This window comes from Hyperolius riggenbachi, chromosome 9, assembly GCF_040937935.1.
Source record: "Hyperolius riggenbachi isolate aHypRig1 chromosome 9, aHypRig1.pri, whole genome shotgun sequence".
NCBI classification, from domain to species: domain Eukaryota; kingdom Metazoa; phylum Chordata; class Amphibia; order Anura; family Hyperoliidae; genus Hyperolius; species Hyperolius riggenbachi.
The window spans coordinates 4,573,565-4,597,749 of NC_090654.1; the positions used below are offsets into that span (position 1 = coordinate 4,573,565).

General features: G+C 49.8%; 2 protein-coding genes across 2 annotated transcripts in view; one reads left to right on the forward strand and one right to left on the reverse strand.

Annotated features, from left to right (window-relative positions):
- Window positions 1-36: 36 nt before the first annotated feature.
- Window positions 37-24,185, forward strand: part of XRCC6 (X-ray repair cross complementing 6) — a 67,268-nt gene continuing 43,119 nt past the window's right edge. Inside the window, exons 1-3 of the mRNA XM_068252808.1 lie at window positions 37-109; window positions 10,505-10,608; window positions 12,000-12,106. Of these exons, the coding sequence (XP_068108909.1) occupies window positions 10,527-10,608; window positions 12,000-12,106 (189 nt within the window). The 5' untranslated portion in view covers window positions 37-109; window positions 10,505-10,526. The remainder of the gene's footprint in view (window positions 110-10,504; window positions 10,609-11,999; window positions 12,107-24,185) is intronic.
- LOC137532375 (proline-rich protein 36-like) lies at window positions 5,699-8,326 on the reverse strand. The gene has a single exon (XM_068252807.1). The coding sequence runs from the start codon at window positions 8,324-8,326 to the stop codon at window positions 5,699-5,701; it is 2,628 nt and encodes an 875-aa protein (XP_068108908.1).

Consider the following 24,185-nt stretch of genomic DNA (forward strand, 5'->3'; position numbering starts at 1 on the left):
GTATGTGGCCGTTACCCTGGAGATAAGCCCCGCCCCCAGGGGGGGGGGGGGTCACACTGCTCTGCACGAGGGGCTCTATTCACAATCACGGGTGAAAAAACTACCTCCAGTGAGAATTACCGACTTTTCAGTATTCACTAAAAATGTACCGAGTGTGATTAATGTTTGAGAAAAGTGCCTGTAAATCAGGTGATAAATCATGCCATTAAAGAGAACCTGTAACAAAAAACAGTTCCTCAGGGGGAGGGGTGCTCACCTGGGGAGGGGGAAGCCTTATGGTCCCAATGAGGCTTCCCCCATCCCTGTAGCTGCAATCCAGCGCTGGCTCCCCCGAAGCATCCGTAATCCTGGCTCGACAAGGCTTGCTATATTTACCTCTCCAGCGGGGGGCGCTGTTGCGGCTCTCAGCACGGAAATAGCCGATCTCAGTCGGGTCCGCTCTACTATGCAGGCGCAGGAGACTTGCAGGAGACTTGCGCCTGCACAGCAGAGCGGCCCGACAACGATCGGCTATTTCTGCCTATCTGCGAGCGGAGAGCCGATATTGCGCTGGAGCCGGGAAGGTAAATATTTACATCCCCGCTGTTCAGGGAGATTTATCACCGCCGCCGTAGGACCCAGGAGGACGGGGAAGCCTCAATAGGATTCGGAGGTTTCCCCCACCACAGGTAAGTACCCCCAGGGGAGGTTTTTTTCGTTACAGGTTTTCTTTAACAGTGTAAGAATGGCAGCAATTTTAATGTTCCCCATGAAATCCAACAGGTGAATTTTGATTGGCTGTTGTAGGCTCCACCTACTTTCTTGAACATAAATCCCAGTGACCAACTGCAAAGTTTCAGAACCCTGCCATTAACAGTGGTAAGAATGGCTGTAGTTTATATTTTCCCCTGGAAAAAGTTAGTTGTTTTTGGCTGTTTGTAACCTTGACATACAGTCACTCAATGACCAAGTTTATGAGCTTTGGGGTCCTTCGCATCAATAATTTGCATTCTCCCACTGAAATTAAACAAATCTGATAGGCTGTTTGTGGCCCTCCCCCTTTTCAGAATTTAAACCCCAGTCTCCCAGTGACTGACTGTACCAGATTTGAGGCCTCTGCCATTAAGAGTGTATGAATGGCAGCAATGTAAATATTCCCTTTGAAAATCAATAGGTGAATTTTGATTGGCTGCTGTAGGCTCCACCCACTTTCCTGAATATTAGTCCCAGTCACCCAGTGGCCAACTGTGTCAAGTGTGAGAACCCTGCCAATAACAGAATGGCTGAAATCAATCTAACAAATCTGATTGGCTGTTTGTGGCTCCACCCCTTTAGTGAATTTGGATCCCAGTCACCCAATAACTGACTATCAGGTTTGAGGCCTCTGCCATTAAAAGTGTAAGAATGGTAGCAGTGTAAATATTCCCCTTTAAAAATCAATAGGTGAATTTTGATTGGCTGTGGCTCCGCCCCTTTCTGAATTTAAACCCCAGTCACCCAATGACCAACTGTACCAGGTTTGATGCATCTGCTATTAACAGAGTAACAATGGCAGCAATTTAACCCTCCTGGAGGTCTATTAGAAACCGCCAGGGGGCAGCACAACAGTTTTTTTCTTAAATCATGTAGCGAGCCCAGGGCTCGCTACATGATAGCCGCTGTACAGCAACATCCCCCCGCCCGCTTCGATCGCCTCCAGCGAACTTTGACCAAGAAATCCCGTTCAAAGAACCCAATTTCCTGAAGGGCTTCCCCCGTCGCCATGGCGACGGGGCGGGATGACTTCACCGACATCGTGATGTCAAATGGAATCCCGATCCACCCCTCAGCACTGCCTGGCACTGATTGGCCAGGCAGCGCACGGGGTCTGGGGGGGGGGGGGCGGTGCGGCGATCGGCGGGTAGCGGCGGCGATCGGAATGCACACGCAGCTAGCAAAGTGCTAGCTGCGTGTTGCAAAAAAAAAAATTATGCGAATCGGCCCAGCGGGGCCTGAGAAATCCTTCTGCGCGGCATAGCCCGAGCTCAGCTCGGGCTTACCGCCAGGAAGGTTAAATATCACAGAGGCGCTCTAGCAAAGTGATAGACCTGCAACTGAGTTCTCCTTGTTCAATTGCCTGATGAAGCGGGGTGCTTGGCCCGTGAAACGCATTGCATAATATCTGGAGAATTGTTTTAAATAAATGTTCTGGTTATATTTATAAACTGCTTACATTGCCTAGTCATTTATGTACCTGAGGGAGGTGAATCCACCCATTTCCTTCCTTTTAAACGGTTTTTAACATATTTTACTCTATGTTGGCGCCTCTGTTATCCCTGTGTTATCAGCAATTTAAATATTCCCCTTGAAAATAAACAGGAGAATTTTGATTGGCTGTTGTAAGCTCCACCCATTTTCCTGAATTTTCCAGTCACCCAGTGTCTAACTGTGCAAAGTTTGAGAACCCTGCCATTAACAGTGTAAGAATAGCTGCAGTTTATATTTGACCAGTGAAATTTGTATTTGGCTCCGCCCACTTTTTGTAACCTTGACACACAGTCACTACTCAATGACCAAGTTTGTGAGCTTTCAGGTTCCTGGCATCAAAAATGTGTGAATGGAAGCAGTTTATCCAGCAAAGAAATCTGATTGGCTTTTTGTGGACGCTCCCCATTGGTGAATTTGGACCCCAGTCACCTAATGACTGACTGCAGCAAGTTTGAAGCCTCTGCCATTAACAGTGTAAGAATGGCAGCAGTTTAACTATTCCCCTTGAAAATCTATAGGTGAATTTTGATTGGCTGTTATAGGCTCCACCCACTTTCCTGAATCTTAATCTCATTCACCCAGTGACCAAGTGTGGCAAGTGTGAGAACCCTGTGATTAACAATGTAAGAATGGCTGCACTTCACATTTTCCCATTAAAAATGAATGGCTGAAACTTGATTGGCTGTTTTATGCTCCTCCCACTTTTCCTGGATTTGTAACCTCGGTCACCAAGTGACCATCTGTGCCAAGTGTGGGGACTCTGGCTTGATTACAGTGAGAATGGCAGCCTTTTACATTTTTTCCATTGAAATGAATGGGTGAAATCTGATTTGCTGTTTGTAGCTCCGCCCAGGTGTGCAGGGGGGACCCGAGACCCCCAGAACATATCATCCCAGGTAGTAAGGGATCTGTATACCAAGTTTCGTTCAAACCGGTCAAGGCGTTTTCGAGTGATCGCGGCACATACATATCTGGTTGGGCTTTTGAGATAAGGGACAAGCAGGGTCTCCTCACTCACAATCCCCAATAGCTTAATGGACTATTTCAAGACTGCAGATCTCTATACCTCTTCCCATGACAGCTTTTCTAGATAGGAGGGTGTTTTTTCAGGTCTACCCATTTAGAAACTATCCTCAGAAGAGCTTGAGGTTTTGAATCGGGATGTCACTGTGCAGGAGGTCAGGAGGTGGTAAAAGAACTTGCTAATCAGAAATCACCTGGACCCAGATGGCTTCCCAGACAAATTCTTCAAAATTTTGCAGGAGGAGATTGCAGATCATCTCGCTAGATTGTACGCTGTGGTCTTGAAGGACTCGATTTACCCATGATCAGGCAATGCAACCTATGTGAAATTGTTCCTGAAGGAGGGTAAGGATCCTTATAGTGTCACCTATAGACCTATCTCTCTCATCAACCAGCATGTAAACATTTTTGCTGATAGGCTGTCACAGGTCTCCCACCCTGATACGAGAATGAGAATTTAAAAACGAGCAGCTTAGAAATTTCCACCTGCTGTTTCTTTGATCTTTGACATTATCGCAACCCTCCGCTTCATTACGCACCTGCATGGCCTAAGTGTACTGTGGCTAATGCTGGGCTATTCCATTGTATCTTGGACTGTCATGCTATAGACCATTTCTGGGATGAGGTTCTTCTATTTGCCAATAAGCTGTGTGGTAAAACCATTGCTAAGGATGTCCAACTATGCTCATTCAATATACTCGGATAGGCAGGATGAAGACCAGGGAAACCGTTCTTCTGCCTTTTCATATTATCTTCTCTGTAGCGAGGCATCTTTCAAGTGTGGATCTCACCTCACCGTCCCCAGATTCATCAGGTGTGGAAAGGATTGCTAGCGTTATTTTCGCTGGACAAATTGAATGTATTGCAGGCTTTGGAAAAGCAAAACAGTCTTTTTTTACAGCCTGGAAAAAGGTATCCTGACCACTTTTTCGGCATCTGAAATCAATCTGTTGATAGGAAATTGTGTCCTGACTTGGTACTGCCTGGATGGCATAGGGGGCTCTATGGGGGGTCTGGGGGCTCTCAAGCATACCTTGTGACTCAAGGCCTTGGCAGAGAAGTTTTGGATGTTGCCTGGTTCTGGTACTGAGATCTGGGGATTAACTGTTTGTTGATTCTTGGCTCTTGGGAAGGCCTCCCCAATTTCTTTATCCTCCTTAAAGAGACTCCGTAACAAAAATTGCATCCTGTTTTTTATCATCCTACAAGTTCCAAAAGCTATTCTAATGTGTTCTGGCTTACTGCAGCACTTTCTGCTATCACTATCTCTGTAATAAATCAATGTATCTTTCCTTTGTCAGACTTGTCAGCCTGTGTCTGGAAGGCTGCCAAGTTCTTCAGTGTTGTGGTTCTGCTATGCACTCCCCCCTCAGGGGGGAAAGAAACACACACAAGTGATCTCTTGAGATTCAGAAGTAAGGCTGTATACAGCCTGCTTGTGTATGGATGTATTTTCTATGTGTGGACATACTGTACATCAACCTACTTCCTGTTTTGGTGGCCATTTTGTTTGTTTATAAACAAACTTTTTAAAGCTGTTTTTAACCACTTTTAATACGGCGGGGAGCGGCGAAATTGTGACAGAGGGGAAAAGGAGATGTCCCCTAACGCACTGGTATGTTTACTTTTGTGTGATTTTAACAATACAGATTCTCTTTAAATCAGCACTGAGAGAGGAGGGGAGGTTGTTCAGTTTTTCTTTGGGGTGGGGGGTCTGATAAAGATTTTTTCGCATAAAAGCCTGGACTATTTGTCTGCTAGGACTGTTCATACTACTTGAAGGACTGAAGGATTTGTTAATTAAGATAATGTATGATGTCTGTGTCAAGCTTGTCTGGTCAATGACTGTAGGTCAGGCTGCCCATATGACTGACCTATAGCCCAGCCCGTAACACCTGCGAAATCTCCTACCTAACACAATACACCCTGCAGGTAGATGTAGCATACAGACTGACAGATCGTAATCCACCGACAGAACCTGTAACAAGAAATGCAATAGAACAGAACCTGTAACAAGAAATGCAGCGGGACAAATATCTCTGAGTGTATAGTCACCTGCGGCCTAGTAGTGGATGCAGTCCAGATGAATCAACCAGATGACTGTAGTACAAGACCCAGAGGCAGTGTAGTCCAGATATATCTTCAAGAGTAATCGTGGTCAAGGGAAAGCCAAATATCAGTCCAGGCAGCATTCAATTGTAATCCAGTGACAGGCAGAAGTCTGTCAACAGGAATCAACAGGTAAGCGTGGTCAGGATCAAAGCAGAAGTCGGTCACGGGAATTAATCAGGAAGAGAGCGTATATCCAGCAACAAGCCACACCTAATGCTGTCATGGGTGATGACTGGGGGCACTCTCTGTGTTAATATACAAGGCCTAACCAACACAAACAGAATTGAATTCAACCAATAACTCTCAGCTGACACGCAGGCAAAAATGTGGCTACTGTTTACATCGGCGGAGCGCGCACTAAAAATGTGTCTTCCGGCCTGCACTGCGCGTGAGTCAGCGGCAGGGCCGGCGGCATGATGTGAGTCAGCGGCAGGGCCGGCGGCATGATGTGAGTCAGCGGCGGGGCCGGCGGCATGATGTGAGTCAGCTGCAGGGCTGGCGGCATGATGTGAGTCAGCTGCAGGGCCGGCGGCATGATGTGAGTCAGCGGCAGGGCCGGCGGCATGATGTGAGTCAGCTGCAGGGCCGGCGGCATGATGTGAGTCAGCTGCAGGGCCGGCGGCATGATGTGAGTCAGCGGCAGGGCCGGCGGCATGATGTGAGTCAGCTGCAGGGCCGGCGGCATGATGTGAGTCAGCTGCAGGGCCGGCGGCATGATGTGAGTCAGCTGCAGGGCCGGCGGCATGATGTGAGTCAGCGGCAGGGCCGGCGGCATGATGTGAGTCAGCGGCAGGGCCGGCGGCATGATGTGAGTCAGCTGCAGGGCCGGCGGCATGATGTGAGTCAGCTGCAGGGCCGGCGGCATGATGTGAGTCAGCTGCAGGGCCGGCGGCATGATGTGAGTCAGCTGCAGGGCCGGCGGCATGATGTGAGTCAGCTGCAGGGCTGGCGGCATGATGGGAGTCAGCGGCAGGGCCGGTGGCATGATGTGAGTCAGCTGCAGGGCCGGCGGCATGATGGGAGTCAGCGGCGTGGCCGGCGGCATGATGGGAGTCAGTGGCGTGGCCGGCGGCATGATGTGAGTCAGCAGCAGGGCCGGCGGCATGGTGGGAGTCAGCGGCAGGGCCGGTGGCATGATGTGAGTCAGCGGCAGGGCCGGCGGCATGATGTGAGTCAGCGGCAGGGCCGGCGGCATGGTGGGAGTCAGCTGCAGGGCCGGCGGCATGGTGGGAGTCAGCGGCAGGGCCGGCGGCATGATGTGAGTCAGCGGCAGGGCCGGCGGCATGATGTGAGTCAGCTGCAGGGCCGGCGGCATGATGTGAGTCAGGGGCAGGGCCGGCGGAATGATGTGAGTCAGCTGCAGGGCCGGCGGCATGATGTGAGTCAGCTGCAGGGCCGGCGGCATGATGTGAGTCAGCTGCAGGGCCGGCGGCATGGTGGGAGTCAGCGGCAGGGCCGGCGGCATGATTTGAGTCAGCGGCGGGGCCGGCGGCATGATTTGAGTCAGCGGCGGGGCCGGCGGCATGATGTGAGTCAGCTGCAGGGCCGGCGGCATGATGTGAGTCAGCGGCAGGGCCGGCGGCATGATGTGAGTCAGCTGCAGGGCCGGCGGCATGATGTGAGTCAGCGGCAGGGCCGGTGGAATGATGTGAGTCAGCTGCAGGGCCGGCGGCATGATGTGAGTCAGCGGCGTGGCCGGCGGCATGATGTGAGTCAGCGGCAGGGCCGGCGGCATGATGTGAGTCAGCTGCAGGGCCGGCAGCATGATGTGAGTCAGCTGCAGGGCCGGCGGCATGATGGGAGTCAGCGGCGTGGCCGGCGGCATGATGTGAGTCAGCGGCAGGGCCGGCGGCATGATGTGAGTCAGCGGCAGGGCCGGCGGCATGATGTGAGTCAGCTGCAGGGCCGGCGGCATGATGTGAGTCAGCTGCAGGGCCGGCGGCATGATGTGAGTCAGCTGCAGGGCCGGCGGCATGATGTGAGTCAGCTGCAGGGCCGGCGGCATGATGTGAGTCAGCTGCAGGGCCGGCGGCATGATGTGAGTCAGCTGCAGGGCCGGCGGCATGATGTGAGTCAGCTGCAGGGCCGGCGGCATGATGTGAGTCAGCTGCAGGGCCGGCGGCATGATGTGAGTCAGCTGCAGGGCCGGCGGCATGATGTGAGTCAGCGGCAGGGCCGGCGGCATGATGTGAGTCAGCGGCAGGGCCGGCGGCATGATGTGAGTCAGCGGCGGGGCCGGCGGCATGATGTGAGTCAGCTGCAGGGCCGGCGGCATGATGTGAGTCAGCTGCAGGGCCGGCGGCATGATGTGAGTCAGCTGCAGGGCCGGCGGCATGATGTGAGTCAGCTGCAGGGCCGGCGGCATGATGTGAGTCAGCTGCAGGGCCGGCGGCATGATGTGAGTCAGCGGCAGGGCTGGCGGCATGATGTGAGTCAGCGGCAGGGCCGGCGGCATGATGTGAGTCAGCGGCAGGGCCGGCGGCATGATGTGAGTCAGCGGCAGGGCCGGCGGCATGATGTGAGTCAGCGGCAGGGCCGGCGGCATGATGTGAGTCAGCGGCAGGGCCGGCGGCATGGTGGGAGTCAGCGGCGGGGCCGGCGGCATGGTGGGAGTCAGCGGCGGGGCCGGCGGCATGATGGGAGTCAGCGGCAGGGCCGGCGGCATGATGTGAGTCAGCTGCAGGGCCGGCGGCATGATGGGAGTCAGCGGCGTGGCCGGCGGCATGATGTGAGTCAGCGGCAGGGCCGGCGGCATGATGGGAATCAGCTGCAGGCCCGGCGGCATGATGGGAATCAGCTGCAGGGCCGGCGGCATGATGTGAGTCAGCGGCGGGGCCGGCGGCATGGTGGGAGTCAGCGGCGGGGCCGGCGGCATGGTGGGAGTCAGCGGCGGGGCCGGCGGCATGATGTGAGTCAGCGGCAGGGCCGGCGGCATGATGTGAGTCAGCGGCAGGGCCGGCGGCATGATGTGAGTCAGCGGCAGGGCCGGCGGCATGATGTGAGTCAGCGGCAGGGCCGGCGGCATGATGTGAGTCAGCGGCAGGGCCGGCGGCATGATGTGAGTCAGCGGCAGGGCCGGCGGCATAGTGGGAGTCAGCGGCGGGGCCGGCGGCATGATGGGAGTCAGCGGCAGGGCCGGCGGCATGATGTGAGTCAGCTGCAGGGCCGGCGGCATGATGGGAGTCAGCGGCGTGGCCGGCGGCATGATGTGAGTCAGCGGCAGGGCCGGCGGCATGATGGGAATCAGCTGCAGGGCCGGCGGCATGATGTGAGTCAGCGGCGGGGCCGGCGGCATGGTGGGAGTCAGCGGCGGGGCCGGCGGCATGGTGGGAGTCAGCGGCGGGGCCGGCGGCATGATGCGAGTCAGCGGCAGGCAGGAGTCTTGCTTGAGGGTGTCAATGGTGGCCTTCTGGACAGCAGTCAGGTCGGCAGTCTTACCCATGATTGCGGTTTTGAGTAATGAACCAGGCTGGGAGCTTTTAAAAGCCTCAGGAATCTTTTGCAGGTGTTTAGAGTCAATTAGTTGATTCAGATGATTAGGTTAATAGCTCGTTTAGAGAATTTTTTCATGATATGCTAATTTTTTTAGATAGAAATTTGGGGTTTTCATGAGCTGTATGCCAAACTCATCAATATTAAAACAATAAAAGGCTTGTGAACTGCTTCCGTTGTGTGTAATGAATCTAAAATATATGAAAGTCTAATGTTTATCAGTACAGTACATTACAATACAATAACATTTCTATAGCGCTTTTCTCCCATAGAACTCAAAGCGCTTAGGCTCTCTCAGATTCAGTAATTAGTAGGATGAAGTATTCACACAACAAAAGTTATATTTCTGCAAATGCCAGACTGAACAGGTGGGTTTTCAGTCTAGATTTAAACACGTCCAGGGATGGGGCTGTCCTGATCTGTTGAGGTAAGGAGTTCCAAAACGTAGGGGCAGCATGACAGAAGGCTCTGGGACCAAAAGTTTCCAAGTGGACTCTGGGTATGACTAGATTATTAGAACCTGTGGATCTGAGAATGCGGGGATTGCTACGCAGCTGTAACATATCTTTCATGTATCCAGGGCCTAGATTATTCAGGGATTTAAATGTCAGTAGGCCGATCTTGAATAGGACCCTCCATTCTATAGGTAGCCAGTGAAGGGAATGCAGGACTGGCGTTATGTGGCAGTGACGGGGTTGGTTGGTTAGCAGTCTGGCAGCAGTATTCTGTATCAGCTGTAGGCGGTACAAGACCTTTTTTGGAAGGCCAGTGTAGAGAGCATTGCAGTAGTCCAGTCGGGATGTGATGAAGGCGTGGACTAAGGTTGGCAGATCTTCTGGGGGTATGAGGTGCTTGATTTTTGCAATTGCAGAAAATAATGAACTTTATCACAATATGCTATTTTTTTTAGAAGGACCTGTATGTGTGTGTGTCATTTCATGTTTTGTTGGAAATGCAGCAACAGCTTGACAAAGAGGTTCTTCCTCGAAACGTTGCTTTATTGCTGTAATGCCCTTATTTCATAAAAGAGCATCATTTTATATTGGATGGTGCCGGCTTCTCTCTACAATGACTAAATAGAGTGCACCTGTGTGTAATCTAATGTCAGTACAAATACAGCTGCTCTGTGATGGCCTCAGAGGTTGTCTAAGAGAATATTGGGAGCAACAACACCGTGAAGTCCAAACAACACACCAGACAGGTCAGGGATAAAGTTATTGAGAAATTTAAAAACAAACGCTGTCCATCTAATCTGACTGAGCTGCAGCTGTTTTGCAAAGAAGAATGGGCAAGGATTTCAGTCTCTAGATGTGCAAAGCTGGTAGAGACATACCCTAAAAGACTGGCAGCTGTAATTGCAGCAAAAGGTGGTTGTACAAAGTATTGTCTCAGGGGGCTACATAATTACGCACACCCCACTTTGCAGTTATTGGTTTGTAAAACATGTTTGGAATCATGTATCATTTCCGTTCCACTTCTCACGTGTACACCACTTTGTATTGGTCTTTCACGTGGAATTCCAATAAAATTGGTTCATGTTTGTGGCAGTAATGTGACAAAATGTGGAAAACTTCAAGGGGGCCGAATACTTTTGCAATCCACTGTAGCTGACAGTGAGCCGGGCTGTAACAGGAATAATCCTTCCTTTCAGCTACCTGAGGCTGCCTTGAATCATGCCTGAATGGGGGTCGTACTATGCCAACGAGGAGGGGGATGAAGATGAAGAACAGGAGTCCGGGGAAGCTGCTTCGGGTGGTAAGAAACGTTTCCTTATTTCCAGGAAGAGCTTCATGTTATGATGTGAGGTGACTGCTGACTCCCGTGTGATCTGGTAATGGTATGATCCGTTGTATATTGCATTAGCGCTTCGTGTTATGATGTGAGGTGACTGCTGACCCCCGTGTGATCTGGTAATGGTATGATCCGTTGTATATTGCTTCAGAGCTTCATGTTATGATGTGAGGGGCGGAGCTCTTGTGACTGCTGACCCCCGTGTGATCTGGTAATGGTATGATCCATTGTATATTTCATTAGCACTTCATGTTATGATGTGAGGTGACTGCTGACCCCCGTGTGATCTGGTAATGGTATGATCCGTTGTATATAGCGTTAGAGCTTCATGTTATGATGTGAGGTGACTGCTGACCCCCGTGTGATCTGGTAATGGTATGATCTGTTTGTATATTGCATTAGCGCTTCATGTTATGATGTGAGGTGACTGCTGACCCCCGTGTGATCTGGTAATGGTATGATCTGTTTGTATATTGCATTAGCGCTTCATGTTATGATGTGAGGTGACTGCTGACCCCCGTGTGATCTGGTAATGGTATGATCCGTTGTATATAGCGTTAGAGCTTCATGTTATGATGTGAGGTGACTGCTGACCCCCGTGTGATCTGGTAATGGTATGATCTGTTGTATATAGCGTTAGAGCTTCATGTTATGATGTGAGGTGACTGCTGACCCCCGTGTGATCTGGTAATGGTATGATCTGTTTGTATATTGCATTAGCGCTTCATGTTATGATGTGAGGTGACTGCTGACCCCCGTGTGATCTGGTAATGGTATGATCTGTTTGTATATTGCATTAGCGCTTCATGTTATGATGTGAGGTGACTGCTGACCCCCGTGTGATCTGGTAATGGTATGATCCGTTGTATATAGCGTTAGAGCTTCATGTTATGATGTGAGGTGACTGCTGACCCCCGTGTGATCTGGTAATGGTATGATCTGTTGTATATAGCGTTAGAGCTTCATGTTATGATGTGAGGTGACTGCTGACCCCCGTGTGATCTGGTAATGGTATGATCTGTTTGTATATTGCATTAGCGCTTCATGTTATGATGTGAGGTGACTGCTGACCCCCGTGTGATCTGGTAATGGTATGATCTGTTTGTATATTGCATTAGCGCTTCATGTTATGATGTGAGGTGACTGCTGACCCCCGTGTGATCTGGTAATGGTATGATCCGTTGTATATAGCGTTAGAGCTTCATGTTATGATGTGAGGTGACTGCTGACCCCCGTGTGATCTGGTAATGGTATGATCTGTTGTATATTGCATTAGCGCTTCATGTTATGATGTGAGGTGACTGCTGACCCCCGTGTGATCTGGTAATGGTATGATCCGTTGTATATTGCTTTAGAGCTTGGCTTTGGCGGTAGAGACAGCATTATCTTCCTGGTTGATGCCTCGGAGTCCATGTTTGACAGCCTTGATGGGGAGCTGCCACCATTTGAAATCGCTCTGCAGGTAACGTACGCCTCACTTCCTGTATATGGAATTCCTGTAACTGATATTAATTGTTATTTATAAAGCACCAACATATTATGCAGCGCTGAACAATAAATACCCGTATTTTTTGGACTTTAACCACTTCACAACTGAGGGGTTTTACCCCTTCAGCATCCAAGCAATTTTCACCTTTCAGCTCCTTCCATTCATTTGCCAATAACTTTATCTCTACTTATCAGAATGAAATGTGTTAAATGTGTTTTTTTTTTTATCACTAATTAGGCTTACTTTGGGTGGTACATTATGCCAAGAATTTTTTTATTATAAATGTTTTTTAATGGAAAAATAAGAAAGAAATTGGAAAAAAATCCTTATTTTTCAGTTTTCGGCCATTATAATTTTTAAATAATGCATGCTACCATAATTAAAATCCACGTAATTAATGTGCCCATTTGTACCGGTTATTACACCATTTAAATGATGTCCCTATCACAATGTTTGGCGCCAATATTTTATTAGGAAATAAAGATGCATTTTTTTTCAGTTTTGCATCCATCATTAATAAAAAGCCCATAATTTATAAAGTAACAGTATTATACCGTCTTGACATACATATTAAAAAAGTTCAGTCCCTAAGAAAACTATTAATGCATTTTTTATAATTGTAAATGTATTTCATTGTATTTTTTTTACAACAAAAATAAATGTTGGTAATTATTGGGGAGTGTGGGAGGTTAGGCCCGGTTCACATTAGCGGTGGCTATCCGGAATCGCCGTGCCGGAGCCGCACCGCATGCGAAACGGACGCACGGCATAGCAATGTAAGTCTATGCCACCGTTCACATGCGTCCGTTTCGTCCGGACCGGAGCCGGACCGGATCCGGACTCTGGCGTCCGTTCCAACATGCGCTATTTTTTGGTCCGGCTCCTCCGGCAGCCGTATCCGGGGCGGAGCCGGACTGCACCATCCGGCCAATACAAATCAATGAGAACCGGATAGCGCACAACACACTGGCTAAAAATCCGGATGTTCTACCCCACTTCCTATGAGGATTGTTGCGGCGATATTGGATCGGGGACACATGGGCAAGCATTTTGGAGTGGAGCAGCACGAGCTGGAGATGTTGGCAGCATGTTGGAGGTGGAGGTGAGTGCTAAACAGCGGAGGGCCTGATTCCACAGGTCCCCCTTCTGCTGACCTCCCAGACCCCAACATTTTTTTTGTTTTTTACGTAACTTTTGCCAAACGGATCCGGATCGCATCCTGATGAACACCTGATGCAACCTGACTGGATCCGGATCGGATCCGGATCAGAACCGTACGGATCCGATCCGGATCCGGTCAGGTCATCCGGTCCGTTTGGCAGACAACCGCAAGTGTGAACGGGGCCTAAGGGGTTAATTTAAAATGTAAAAACAGGTCTTTGCATTTAAAAAAAGTACTTTTAGATGTAGTTTTACTATTTGGCCACAAGATGGCCTCAGTCTTTTTTTTGTTATATGTCCTGTAACCGAAATATGTATGCTTACAGGAAGTGTACTGAAGATGGGAAACTTTTATTTATTAGAATTATCGTGCAGCTTCTCATAAAAGGCGCCGATAATTGCTACGGGGACTTAGATCAATGATTAGGAATTGCTTTCTCATTCATTGATCTCCTGGCGGGCAGATGGCAACATGAACGAGCGCACAAATAAGCGGGAGCGCTTACAGCAGTGGTAGCAGCGGGAGTACGTATATTTACTCCCCTGGGCGGTTAGATGAAGTCTGCAGGGGAGTAGATATACTGTACTGGAGCTGTGAAGTGGTTAAAATGTTCCGGACTATAATACGCACCAAGGTATAGAGGCCAAAAATCAGGTAAAAAGAAATCCTAAACCTGGTGCATGTATAGTGCAGGTGTGTCCTATGGACCTATTCTCCCTAACTTGTCTCTAAGCTACTCTGCCCAGCTACACTACACTAACCCTTCCTGGCCCCACCAGCTACATTACACTACACTAACCCCTGCTGCCCCACCAGCTAAACTACACAGCACTGCACCACACACTATGCAACAGAACACTACACACTGTACAACAGAACACTACACAACACAGAACCACACACTATACAACAGAACACTACACTAATAGTACACAACACTACATACTACACTACACTAACCCCTGCTGCCCCACCAGCTAAGGTACACATCACTGCACTACACACTATGCAACAGAACACTACACACTAGACAACACTACACACTATACAACACAGCACTGCACTACACACTATGCAACAGAACACTACACACTAGACAACACTACACACTATACAACACAACACTACACTACAACAGAACACTACACTAATAGTACACAACACTACATACTACACTACACTAACCCCTGCTGCCCCACCAGCTAAGGTACACAGCACTGCACTACACACTATGCAACAGAACACTACACAACACTACACAACACTGCACACTATACAACAGAACACTACACTAATAGTGCACAACACTACATACTAAACTACACTAACCCCTGCTGCCCCACCAGCTAAGGTACACAGCACTACACTACACACTATACAACCGAACACTACACAACACTACACACTGTACAACAGAACACTACACACTATACAACAGAACACAACTCAGCACTACACACTATACAACAGAACACTACACTAATAGTGCACAACACTACATACTAAACTACACTAACCCCTGCTGCCCCACCAGCTAAGGTACACAGCACTGCACTACACACTATGCAACAGAACACTACACACTGTACAACAGAACACTACACACTATACAACAGAACACAACACAGCACTACACACTTTACAACAGTACACTACACAACACTACACACTATACAACAGAACACTACACAACACAGCACTACACACTATACAATAGAACACTACACAACACAGCACTACTCACTATACAACAGAACACTACACAACAGAACACTACACTAGTAGTGCACAACACTACATACTAAACTACACTAACCCCTGCTGCCCCACCAGCTAAGGTACACAGCACTGTACTGTACTGCACTACACTAACACTACATTAACCTCTGCTGATCCAGCAGCTAAGCTACACAGCACTGCACTACAAACTTTACAACAGAACACAACACACTATTCACCAGAACACTATTCAATTCACTACACACTATACAACAAAACACTACACTAACAGTGCACAACACTACATACTAAACTACACTAACCCCTGCTGCCCCAGCATCTAAGCTACACAGCACTGCACTATACTGCACAACACTACAATAACAATACACAGCCAATGATCTTAGACTACACTACACTACACTGACACTTCCATACTGCATCTGATCCTGCCGTCCCGCTCCTTTGCCCCTCATGTACACAGACATCTCTTCTCCTTTTGCTGCAGCCGCTTCAGCTCCTCCATGCTTCCTGCTGCTGTGCTCCTCTTCCCCCTCTCCGGTGGTCTCCATTTCAGTCAGCAGGCTCCTCTTCCCTCCTCCAGTGGCCACCTCAGCTTCTCCGGGTCCTCCATGCTTCCTGCTGCCGTGCTCCTCTTCCCCCTCTCCGGTGGTCTCCATTTCAGTCAGCAGGCTCTTCTTCCCTCCTCCAGTGGCCACCTCAGCTTCTCCGGGTCCTCCATGCTTCCTGCTGCTGTGCTCCTCTTCCCCCTCTTCAGTGGTCTCCATTTCAGTCAGCAGGCTCCTCTTCCCTCCTCCAGTGGCCACCTCGGCTTCTCCGGGTCCTCCGTGCTTCCTGCTGCCATGCTCCTCTTCCCCCTCTCCGGTGGTCTCCATTTCAGTCAGCAGCCTCCTCTTCCCTCCTCCAGTGACCACCTCAGCTTCTCCGGGTCCTCCGTGCTTCCTGCTGCCGTGCTCCTCTTCCCCCTCTCCGGTGGTCTCCATTTCAGTCAGCAGGCTCCTTTTCCCTCCTCCAGTGGCCACTTCAGCTTCTCCGGGTCCTCCGTGCTTCCTGCCGCCACGCTCCTCTTCCCCCTCTCCGGTGGTCTCCATTTCAGTCAGCAGGCTCCCCTTCCCTCCTCCAGTGGCCACCTCAGCTTCTCCGGGTCCTCCATGCTTCCTGCTGCCGTGCTCCTGTGCTCCTCTTCCCCCTCTCCGGTGGTCTCCATTTCAGTCAGCAGGCTCCTTTTCCCTCCTCCAGTGGCCACTTCAGCTTCTCCGGGTCCTCCGTGCTTCCTGCCGCCACGCTCCTCTTCCCCCTCTCCGGTGGTCTCCATTTCAGTCAGCAGGCTCCTCTTCCCTCCTCCAGTGGCCACCTCAGCTTCTCCGGGTCCTCCGTGCTTCCTGCCGCCACGCTCCTCTTCCCCCTCTCCGGTGGTCTCCATTTCAGTCAGCAGGCTCCTTTTCCCTCCTCCAGTGGCCACCTCAGCTTCTCCGGGTCCTCCATGCTTCCTGCTGCCGTGCTCCTCTTCCCCCTCTCCGGTGGTCTCCATTTCAGTCAGCAGGCTCCTTTTCCCTCCTCCAGTGGCCACCTCAGCTTCTCCGGGTCCTCTGTGCTTCCTGCCGCCACGCTCCTCTTCCCCCTCTTCAGTGGTCTCCATTTCAGTCAGCAGGCTCCTCTTCCCTCCTCCAGTGACCACCTCAGCTTCTCCGGGTCCTCCATGCTTCCTGCTGCCGTGCTCCTCTTCCCCCTCTCCGGTGGTCTCCATTTCAGTCAGCAGGCTCCTCTTCCCTCCTCCAGTGGCCACTTCAGCTTCTCCGGGTCCTCCGTGCTTCCTGCCGCCACGCTCCTCTTCCCCCTCTCCGGTGGTCTCCATTTCAGTCAGCAGGCTCCTCTTCCCTCCTCCAGTGGCCACCTCAGCTTCTCCGGGTCCTCCGTGCTTCCTGCCGCCACGCTCCTCTTCCCCCTCTCCGGTGGTCTCCATTTCAGTCAGCAGGCTCCTCTTCCCTCCTCCAGTGGCCACCTCAGCTTCTCCGGGTCCTCCGTGCTTCCTGCCGCCACGCTCCTCTTCCCCCTCTCCGGTGGTCTCCATTTCAGTCAGCAGGATCCTCTTTCCTCCTCCAGTGGCCACCTCAGCTTCTCCGGGTCCTCCGTGCTTCCTGCCGCCACGCTCCTCTTCCCCCTCTCCGGTGGTCTCCATTTCAGTCAGCAGGCTCCTCTTCCCTCCTCCAGTGACCACCTCAGCTTCTCCGGGTCCTCCGTGCTTCCTGCTGCCACGCTCCTCTTCCCCCTCTCCGGTGGTCTCCATTTCAGTCAGCAGGCTCCTCTTCCCTCCTCCAGTGACCACCTCAGCTACTCCGGGTCCTCCGTGCTTCCTGCCGCCACGCTCCTTCCCCCTCTCCGGTGGTCTCCATTTCAGTCAGCAGGCTCCCCTTCTCTTCCTCCTCCTCCTGTAGCCACCTCAGCTCCTCCGGGTCCTCCGTGTGCCGCTGTGGTTACAGTAATAACCACTTTGGGGCAGAAGATAGAAGCATGGAGGACCCGGAGAAGCTGAGGCGGCTGCAGTGTCCCGCTGGCTGCAGGAAGAGGAGCCTATTACCTGAAGAACACCGGAGTGATGGGGAAGAGGAGCGCGGTGGTGGCAGCAGGAAGCATGGAGGACCCAGAGAAGCTTAGGCTGCAGGAGGAGGAGGAGAAGAGCTTATTTACTTGAAGATGACCGGAGCACGGGGTAGAGGAGCGCAGCGCAGCGCTAGTTGGGCAAGTGCTCCCTGTGCATCTCCTTACCTTCAGACTATGAGATGCACCCACTTTTCCTCCAAAGTTTTGGGAAAGAAAAAGTGTGTCTTATAGTCCAAAAAGTTGGTACATAAAATGATACACAAGGTTATACAACATAGGACAAACTTATAGAAGGCAAAAAGGGTACAAGATACATGATCATGTGATTTGGGCTGGTTAGGTAGGTCCAGTAATACGAGTACGAGGCAGTAATAGGAAAGGAGCACACGATCATGTAGAATACACTAGGGAAGGGAGAGGGTACAAGATACATGATCATGTGATTTGGACTGGTTAGGTAGGTCCAGTAATACAAGTACAGGCAGTCATAGGAAAGGAGCACACAATCATGTAGATTACACTAGGGAAGGGAGAGGGTACAAGATACATGATCATGTGATTTGGGCTGGTTAGGTAGACCCAGTAATACAAGTACGAGGCTGTCATAGGAAAGGAGCACACGATCATGTAGAATACACTAGGGAAGGGAGAGGGTACAAGAGACATGATCATGTGATTTGGGGCTGGTTAGGTAGGTCCAGTAATACAAGTACGAGGCTGTCATAGGAAAGGAGCACAGGATCATGTAGAATACACTAGGGAAGGGAGAGGGTACAAGATACATGATCATATGATTTGGGGCTGGTTAGGTAGGTCCAGTAATACGAGTACGAGGCTGTCATAGGAAAGGAGCACACGATCATGTAGAATACACTAGGGAAGGGAGAGGGTACAAGATACATGATCATGTGATTTGGGCTGGTTAGGTAGGTCCAGTAATACAAGTACGAGGCTGTCATAGGAAAGGAGCACACAATCATGTAGCAGTGTTCTCCCCAGAATCAAACAAGTGGGCGGGCCGCCCACTTGAAATTAAGCACCGCCCGGCTGGTTTCACGTGATCTATCAAGACGCGCTGGGCTCTCTTGCAAAATGGCAAAACCCAGCGCTGTCCTGAATCTGCTCTGCTTTTCTGCGTACAAACTCTTCTGCTTCCCGGCAGACTCGTACATTCATTGGCTCAGCGCTTGGTGAGAGGTGGGACCATCTGCGCTAGCCTATAGACTGTGAGGGGCGTGTTAGAGGCTGTCTGCTTGCCGGAGTTTACATAGCAGGGAGACTCGAGCCTGTATGAGGTACACGCACATGGTTTGGCAGACGGGGAATTATTGATGCAGTCACAGTTTCCAAATACCACAGCTTCTCCCTCTGCTTGTACTCCTCACAGCCAGGTCCCTTCTCTCTGCAAGCGTCCAGCGTGTCAGGCTCTACCTCCAGCTACTGCTGTCCTCTGTATTCTTCTGATAGCAGGGACGGCACGGCATAGTTACGCTTAAGCAAGCGAGTCACACTCTAGACCTCGCAGCGTGTGGCCAGCTAATGGAGCACGGCAGCCCGCTCAGTAAATGCGGTCCTTCACTCCTCACATTCCATCGGGGCTCGCTCTGGTCTGACTCCTGTGACCACTGACCAGGTCACATAGAGTTCATTCATGCCTGTATATAGCAGGAGAGGCCGAGCCATTTTAGTTTCCTCAATTCCTACTGCACTGTCTGTGCGAGAGGTGAGGGCCAGATCCTGTACTGCTAAATGAAAAAAAAAAAATTCTGATTGGACTGCAGTCTGCCTCCATTTCCTACCCCCTCTGCCCAGCATTTTTCAAAAAGGTCTGTACCTTGTATCCTCTGCTTTCACCCACCACTAGTCCTACCATTCCTTGCCCAGAGGCACCATTGCTACAAGACCTCACTGCTTCTTCTATACTGTATAGCAGATCTCCACTGCTGCAGCACAGATACATTTAGGTACAGAACAGTATTTTCTGTGTCATCTGACAGGCAGCCATGCGCTGTAAACCTGCACAGGGCTGTATAGCAGCGTGGCTTCAATTTATAACCAACGCTGATACACAGCTCTGGGTGGGCTTACAGCATTTAGTCGCCTTTCAGATGACGCAAAGGGCTCACATGTCCCTGCTTTTACCAGTACTGCTGCAGGGAGATAATCAGAAGGGCACTATCTGCATGGAGTCTGTATGTTCTCCCTGTGTCTGCATGGGTTTCTGCTGGGCACTCCAGTTTCCTTCCAAATCCCAAAACCATACAGATAAGTTCACTGGCTTCCCCCTAAATTAGCCATAGACTACAATACATACACTACACAATACACACATATGACTGGTAGGGACTAGACTGAGCCACTTTAATGGACAGTTAAGTGACAAGACAACTTACGCTGTACATCGCTGCGGAATTCGTCTGCGCTATATAAATACTTAAGTAATAATAATAGTGGGCACTCACCACCAATGAGTAGGTAAGCAATATATGGGTGGGGGTGGTTTGAGGGTGAGACGGGGTAGTAAATACCACATACATTTTCCCATCGCACCCCACCCGGCTACTTTTTCATGCCACCCGGCTGGAAAAATTTTCTGGGGAGAACACTGATGTAGAATACACTAGGGAAGGGAGAGGGTACAAGATACATGATCATGTGATTTGGGCTGGTTAGGTAGGCCCAGTAATACAAGTACAGGCAGTCATAGGAAAGGAGCACACGATCATGTAGAGTACACTAGGGAAGTGAGAGGGTACAAGATACATGATCATGTGATTTGGGCTGGTTAGGTAGGCCCAGTAATACAAGTACAGTGCTGTCATAGGAAAGGAGCACACCATCATGTAGACTACACTAGGGAAGGGAGAGGGTACAAGAGACATGATCATGAGATTTGGGCTGGTTAGGTAGGTCCAGTAATACAAGTACGAGGCTGTCATAGGACAGGAGCACACAATCATGTAGAATACACTAGGGAAGGGAGAGGGTACAAGAGACATGATCATGTGATTTGGGCTGTTTAGGTAGGCCCAGTAATACAAGTATGAGGCTGTCATAGGAAAGGAGCACACCATCATGTAGAATACACTAGGGAAGGGAGAGGGTACAAGAGACATGATCATGAGATTTGGGCTGGTTAGGTAGGTCCAGTAATACAAGTACGAGGCTGTCATAGGACAGGAGCACACAATCATGTAGAATACACTAGGGAAGGGAGAGGATACAAGATACATGATCATGTGATTTGAGCAGGTTAGGTAGGCCCAGTAGTACAAGTACGAGGCAGTCATAGGAAAGGAGCACACTATCATGTAGAATACACTAGGGAAGGGAGAGGGTACAAGATACAGGATCATGTGATTTGGGCTGGTTAGGTAGGTCCAGTAATACAAGTACGAGGCTGTCATAGGAAAGGAGCACATGATCATGTGGAATACACTAGGGAAGGGAGAGGGTACAAGATACATGATCATGTGATTTGGGCTGGTTAGGTAGGCCCAGTAATACAAGTACAGGCTGTCATAGGACAGGAGCACACGATCATGTAGAGTACACTAGGTAAGGGAGAGGGTACAAGATACATGATCATGTGATTTGGGCTGGTTAGGTAGGTCCATGGGCTGGTTAGGTAGGTCCAGTAATACAAGTACAGGCTGTCATAGGAAAGGAACACACGGTCATGTAGCATACACTAGGGAAGGGAGAGGGTACAAGATACATGATCATGTGATTTGGGCTGGTTAGGTAGGCCCAGTAATACAAGTACAGGCTGTCATAGGACAGGAGCACACGATCATGTAGAGTACACTAGGTAAGGGAGAGGGTACAAGAGACATGATCATGAGATTTGGGCTGGTTAGGTAGGGCCAGTAATACAAGTACAGGCTGTCATAGGACAGGAGCACACGATCATGTAGAGTACACTAGGTAAGGGAGAGGGTACAAGAGACATGATCATGAGATTTGGGCTGGTTAGGTAGGTCCAGTAATACAAGTACGAGGCTGTCATAGGAAAGGAGCACACAATCATGTAGAATACACTAGGGAAGGGAGAGGGTACAAGAGACATGATCATGTGATTTGGGCTGGTTAGGTAGGCCCAGTAATACAAGTATGAGGCTGTCATAGGAAAGGAGCACACCATCATGTAGAATACACTAGGGAAGGGAGAGGGTACAAGAGACATGATCATGAGATTTGGGCTGGTTAGGTAGGTCCAGTAATACAAGTACGAGGCTGTCATAGGAAAGGAGCACACCATCATGTAGAATACACTAGGGAAGGGAGAGGGAACAAGATACATGATCATGTGATTTGAGCAGGTTAGGTAGGTCCAGTAATACAAGTACAGGGCAGTCATAGGACAGGAGCACACTATCATGTAGAATACACTAGGGAAGGGAGAGGGTACAAGATACATGATCATGTGATTTGGGCTGGTTAGGTAGACCCAGTAATACAAGTACAGGCTGTCATAGGAAAGGAGCACACGGTCATGTACAATACACTAGGGAAGGGAGAGGGTACAAGATACATGCTCATGTGATTTGGGCTGGTTAGGTAGGTCCAGTAATACAAGTACAAAGCTGTCATAGGAAAGGAGCACAGGATCATGTAGCATACACTAGTGAAGGGAGAGGGTACAAGATACAGGATCATGTGATTTGGGCTGGTTAGGTAGGTCCAGTAATACAAGTACGAGGCAGTCATAGGAAAGGAGCACACAATCATGTAGCATACACTAGTGAAGGGAGAGGGTACAAGATACAGGATCATGTGATTTGGGGCTGGTTAGGTAGGTCCAGTAATACAAGGAGGAGGCTGTCATAGGAGAGGAGCACACGATCATGTAGAATACACTAGGGAAGGGAGAGGGTACAAGATACATGATCATGTGATTTGGGCTGGTTAGGTAGGTCCAGTAATACAAGTACGAGGCTGTCATAGGAAAGGAGCACACCATCATGTAGAATACACTAGGGAAGGGAGAGAGTACAAGATACATGATCATGTGATTTGGGCTGGTTAGGTAGGTCCAGTAATACAAGTACGAGGCAGTCATAGGAAAGGAGCACACAATCATGTAGCATACACTAGTGAAGGGAGAGGGTACAAGATACAGGATCATGTGATTTGGGGCTGGTTAGGTAGGTCCAGTAATACAAGGAGGAGGCTGTCATAGGAGAGGAGCACACGATCATGTAGAATACACTAGGGAAGGGAGAGGGTACAAGATACATGATCATGTGATTTGGGCTGGTTAGGTAGGTCCAGTAATACAAGTACGAGGCTGTCATAGGAAAGGAGCACACCATCATGTAGAATACACTAGGGAAGGGAGAGAGTACAAGATACATGATCATGTGATATGGGCTGGTTAGGTAGGCCCAGTAATACAAGTACAGGCAGTCATAGGAAAGGAGCACACGATCCTGTAGAATACACTAGGGAAGGGAGAGGGTACAAGATACATGATCATATGATTTGGGCTGGTTAGGTAGGTCCAGTAATACAAGTATGAGGCTGACATAGGAAAGGAGCACACGATCATGTAGCATACACTAGTGAAGGGAGAGGGTACAAGATACATGATCATGTGATTTGGGCTGGTTAGGTAGGTCCAGTAATACAAGTACGAGGCTGTCATAGGAAAGGAGCACACGATCATGTAGCATACACTAGTGAAGGGAGAGGGTACAAGATACATGATCATGTGATTTGGGGCTGGTTAGGTAGGTCCAGTAATACAAGGAGGAGGCTGTCATAGGAGAGGAGCACACGATCATGTAGAATACACTAGGGAAGGGAGAGGGTACAAGATACATGATCATGTGATTTGGGCTGGTTAGGTAGGTCCAGTAATACAAGTACAGGCAGTCATAGGAAAGGAGCACACTATCATGTAGAATACACTAGGGAAGGGAGAGGGTACAAGATACATGATCATGTGATTTGGGCTGGTTAGGTAGGTCCAGTAATACAAGTATGAGGCTGTCATAGGAAAGGAGCACACAATCATGTAGAATACACTAGGGAAGGGAGAGGATACAAGATACAGGATCATGTGATTTGGGCTGGTTAGGTAGGCCCAGTAATACAAATACGAGTCTGTCCTAGGAAAGGAGCACACGATCATGTAGCATACACTAGGGAAGGGAGAGGGTACAAGATACATGATCATGTGATTTGGGCTGGTTAGGTAGGTCCAGTAATACAAGTACGAGGCTGTCATAGGAAAGGAGCACACCATCATGTAGAATACACTAGGGAAGGGAGAGAGTACAAGATACATGATCATGTGATATGGGCTGGTTAGGTAGGCCCAGTAATACAAGTACAGGCAGTCATAGGAAAGGAGCACACGATCCTGTAGAATACACTAGGGAAGGGAGAGGGTACAAGATACATGATCATGTGATTTGGGCTGGTTAGGTAGGTCCAGTAATACAAGTACGAGGCTGTCATAGGAAAGGAGCACACGATCATGTAGCATACACTAGTGAAGGGAGAGGGTACAAGATACATGATCATGTGATTTGGGGCTGGTTA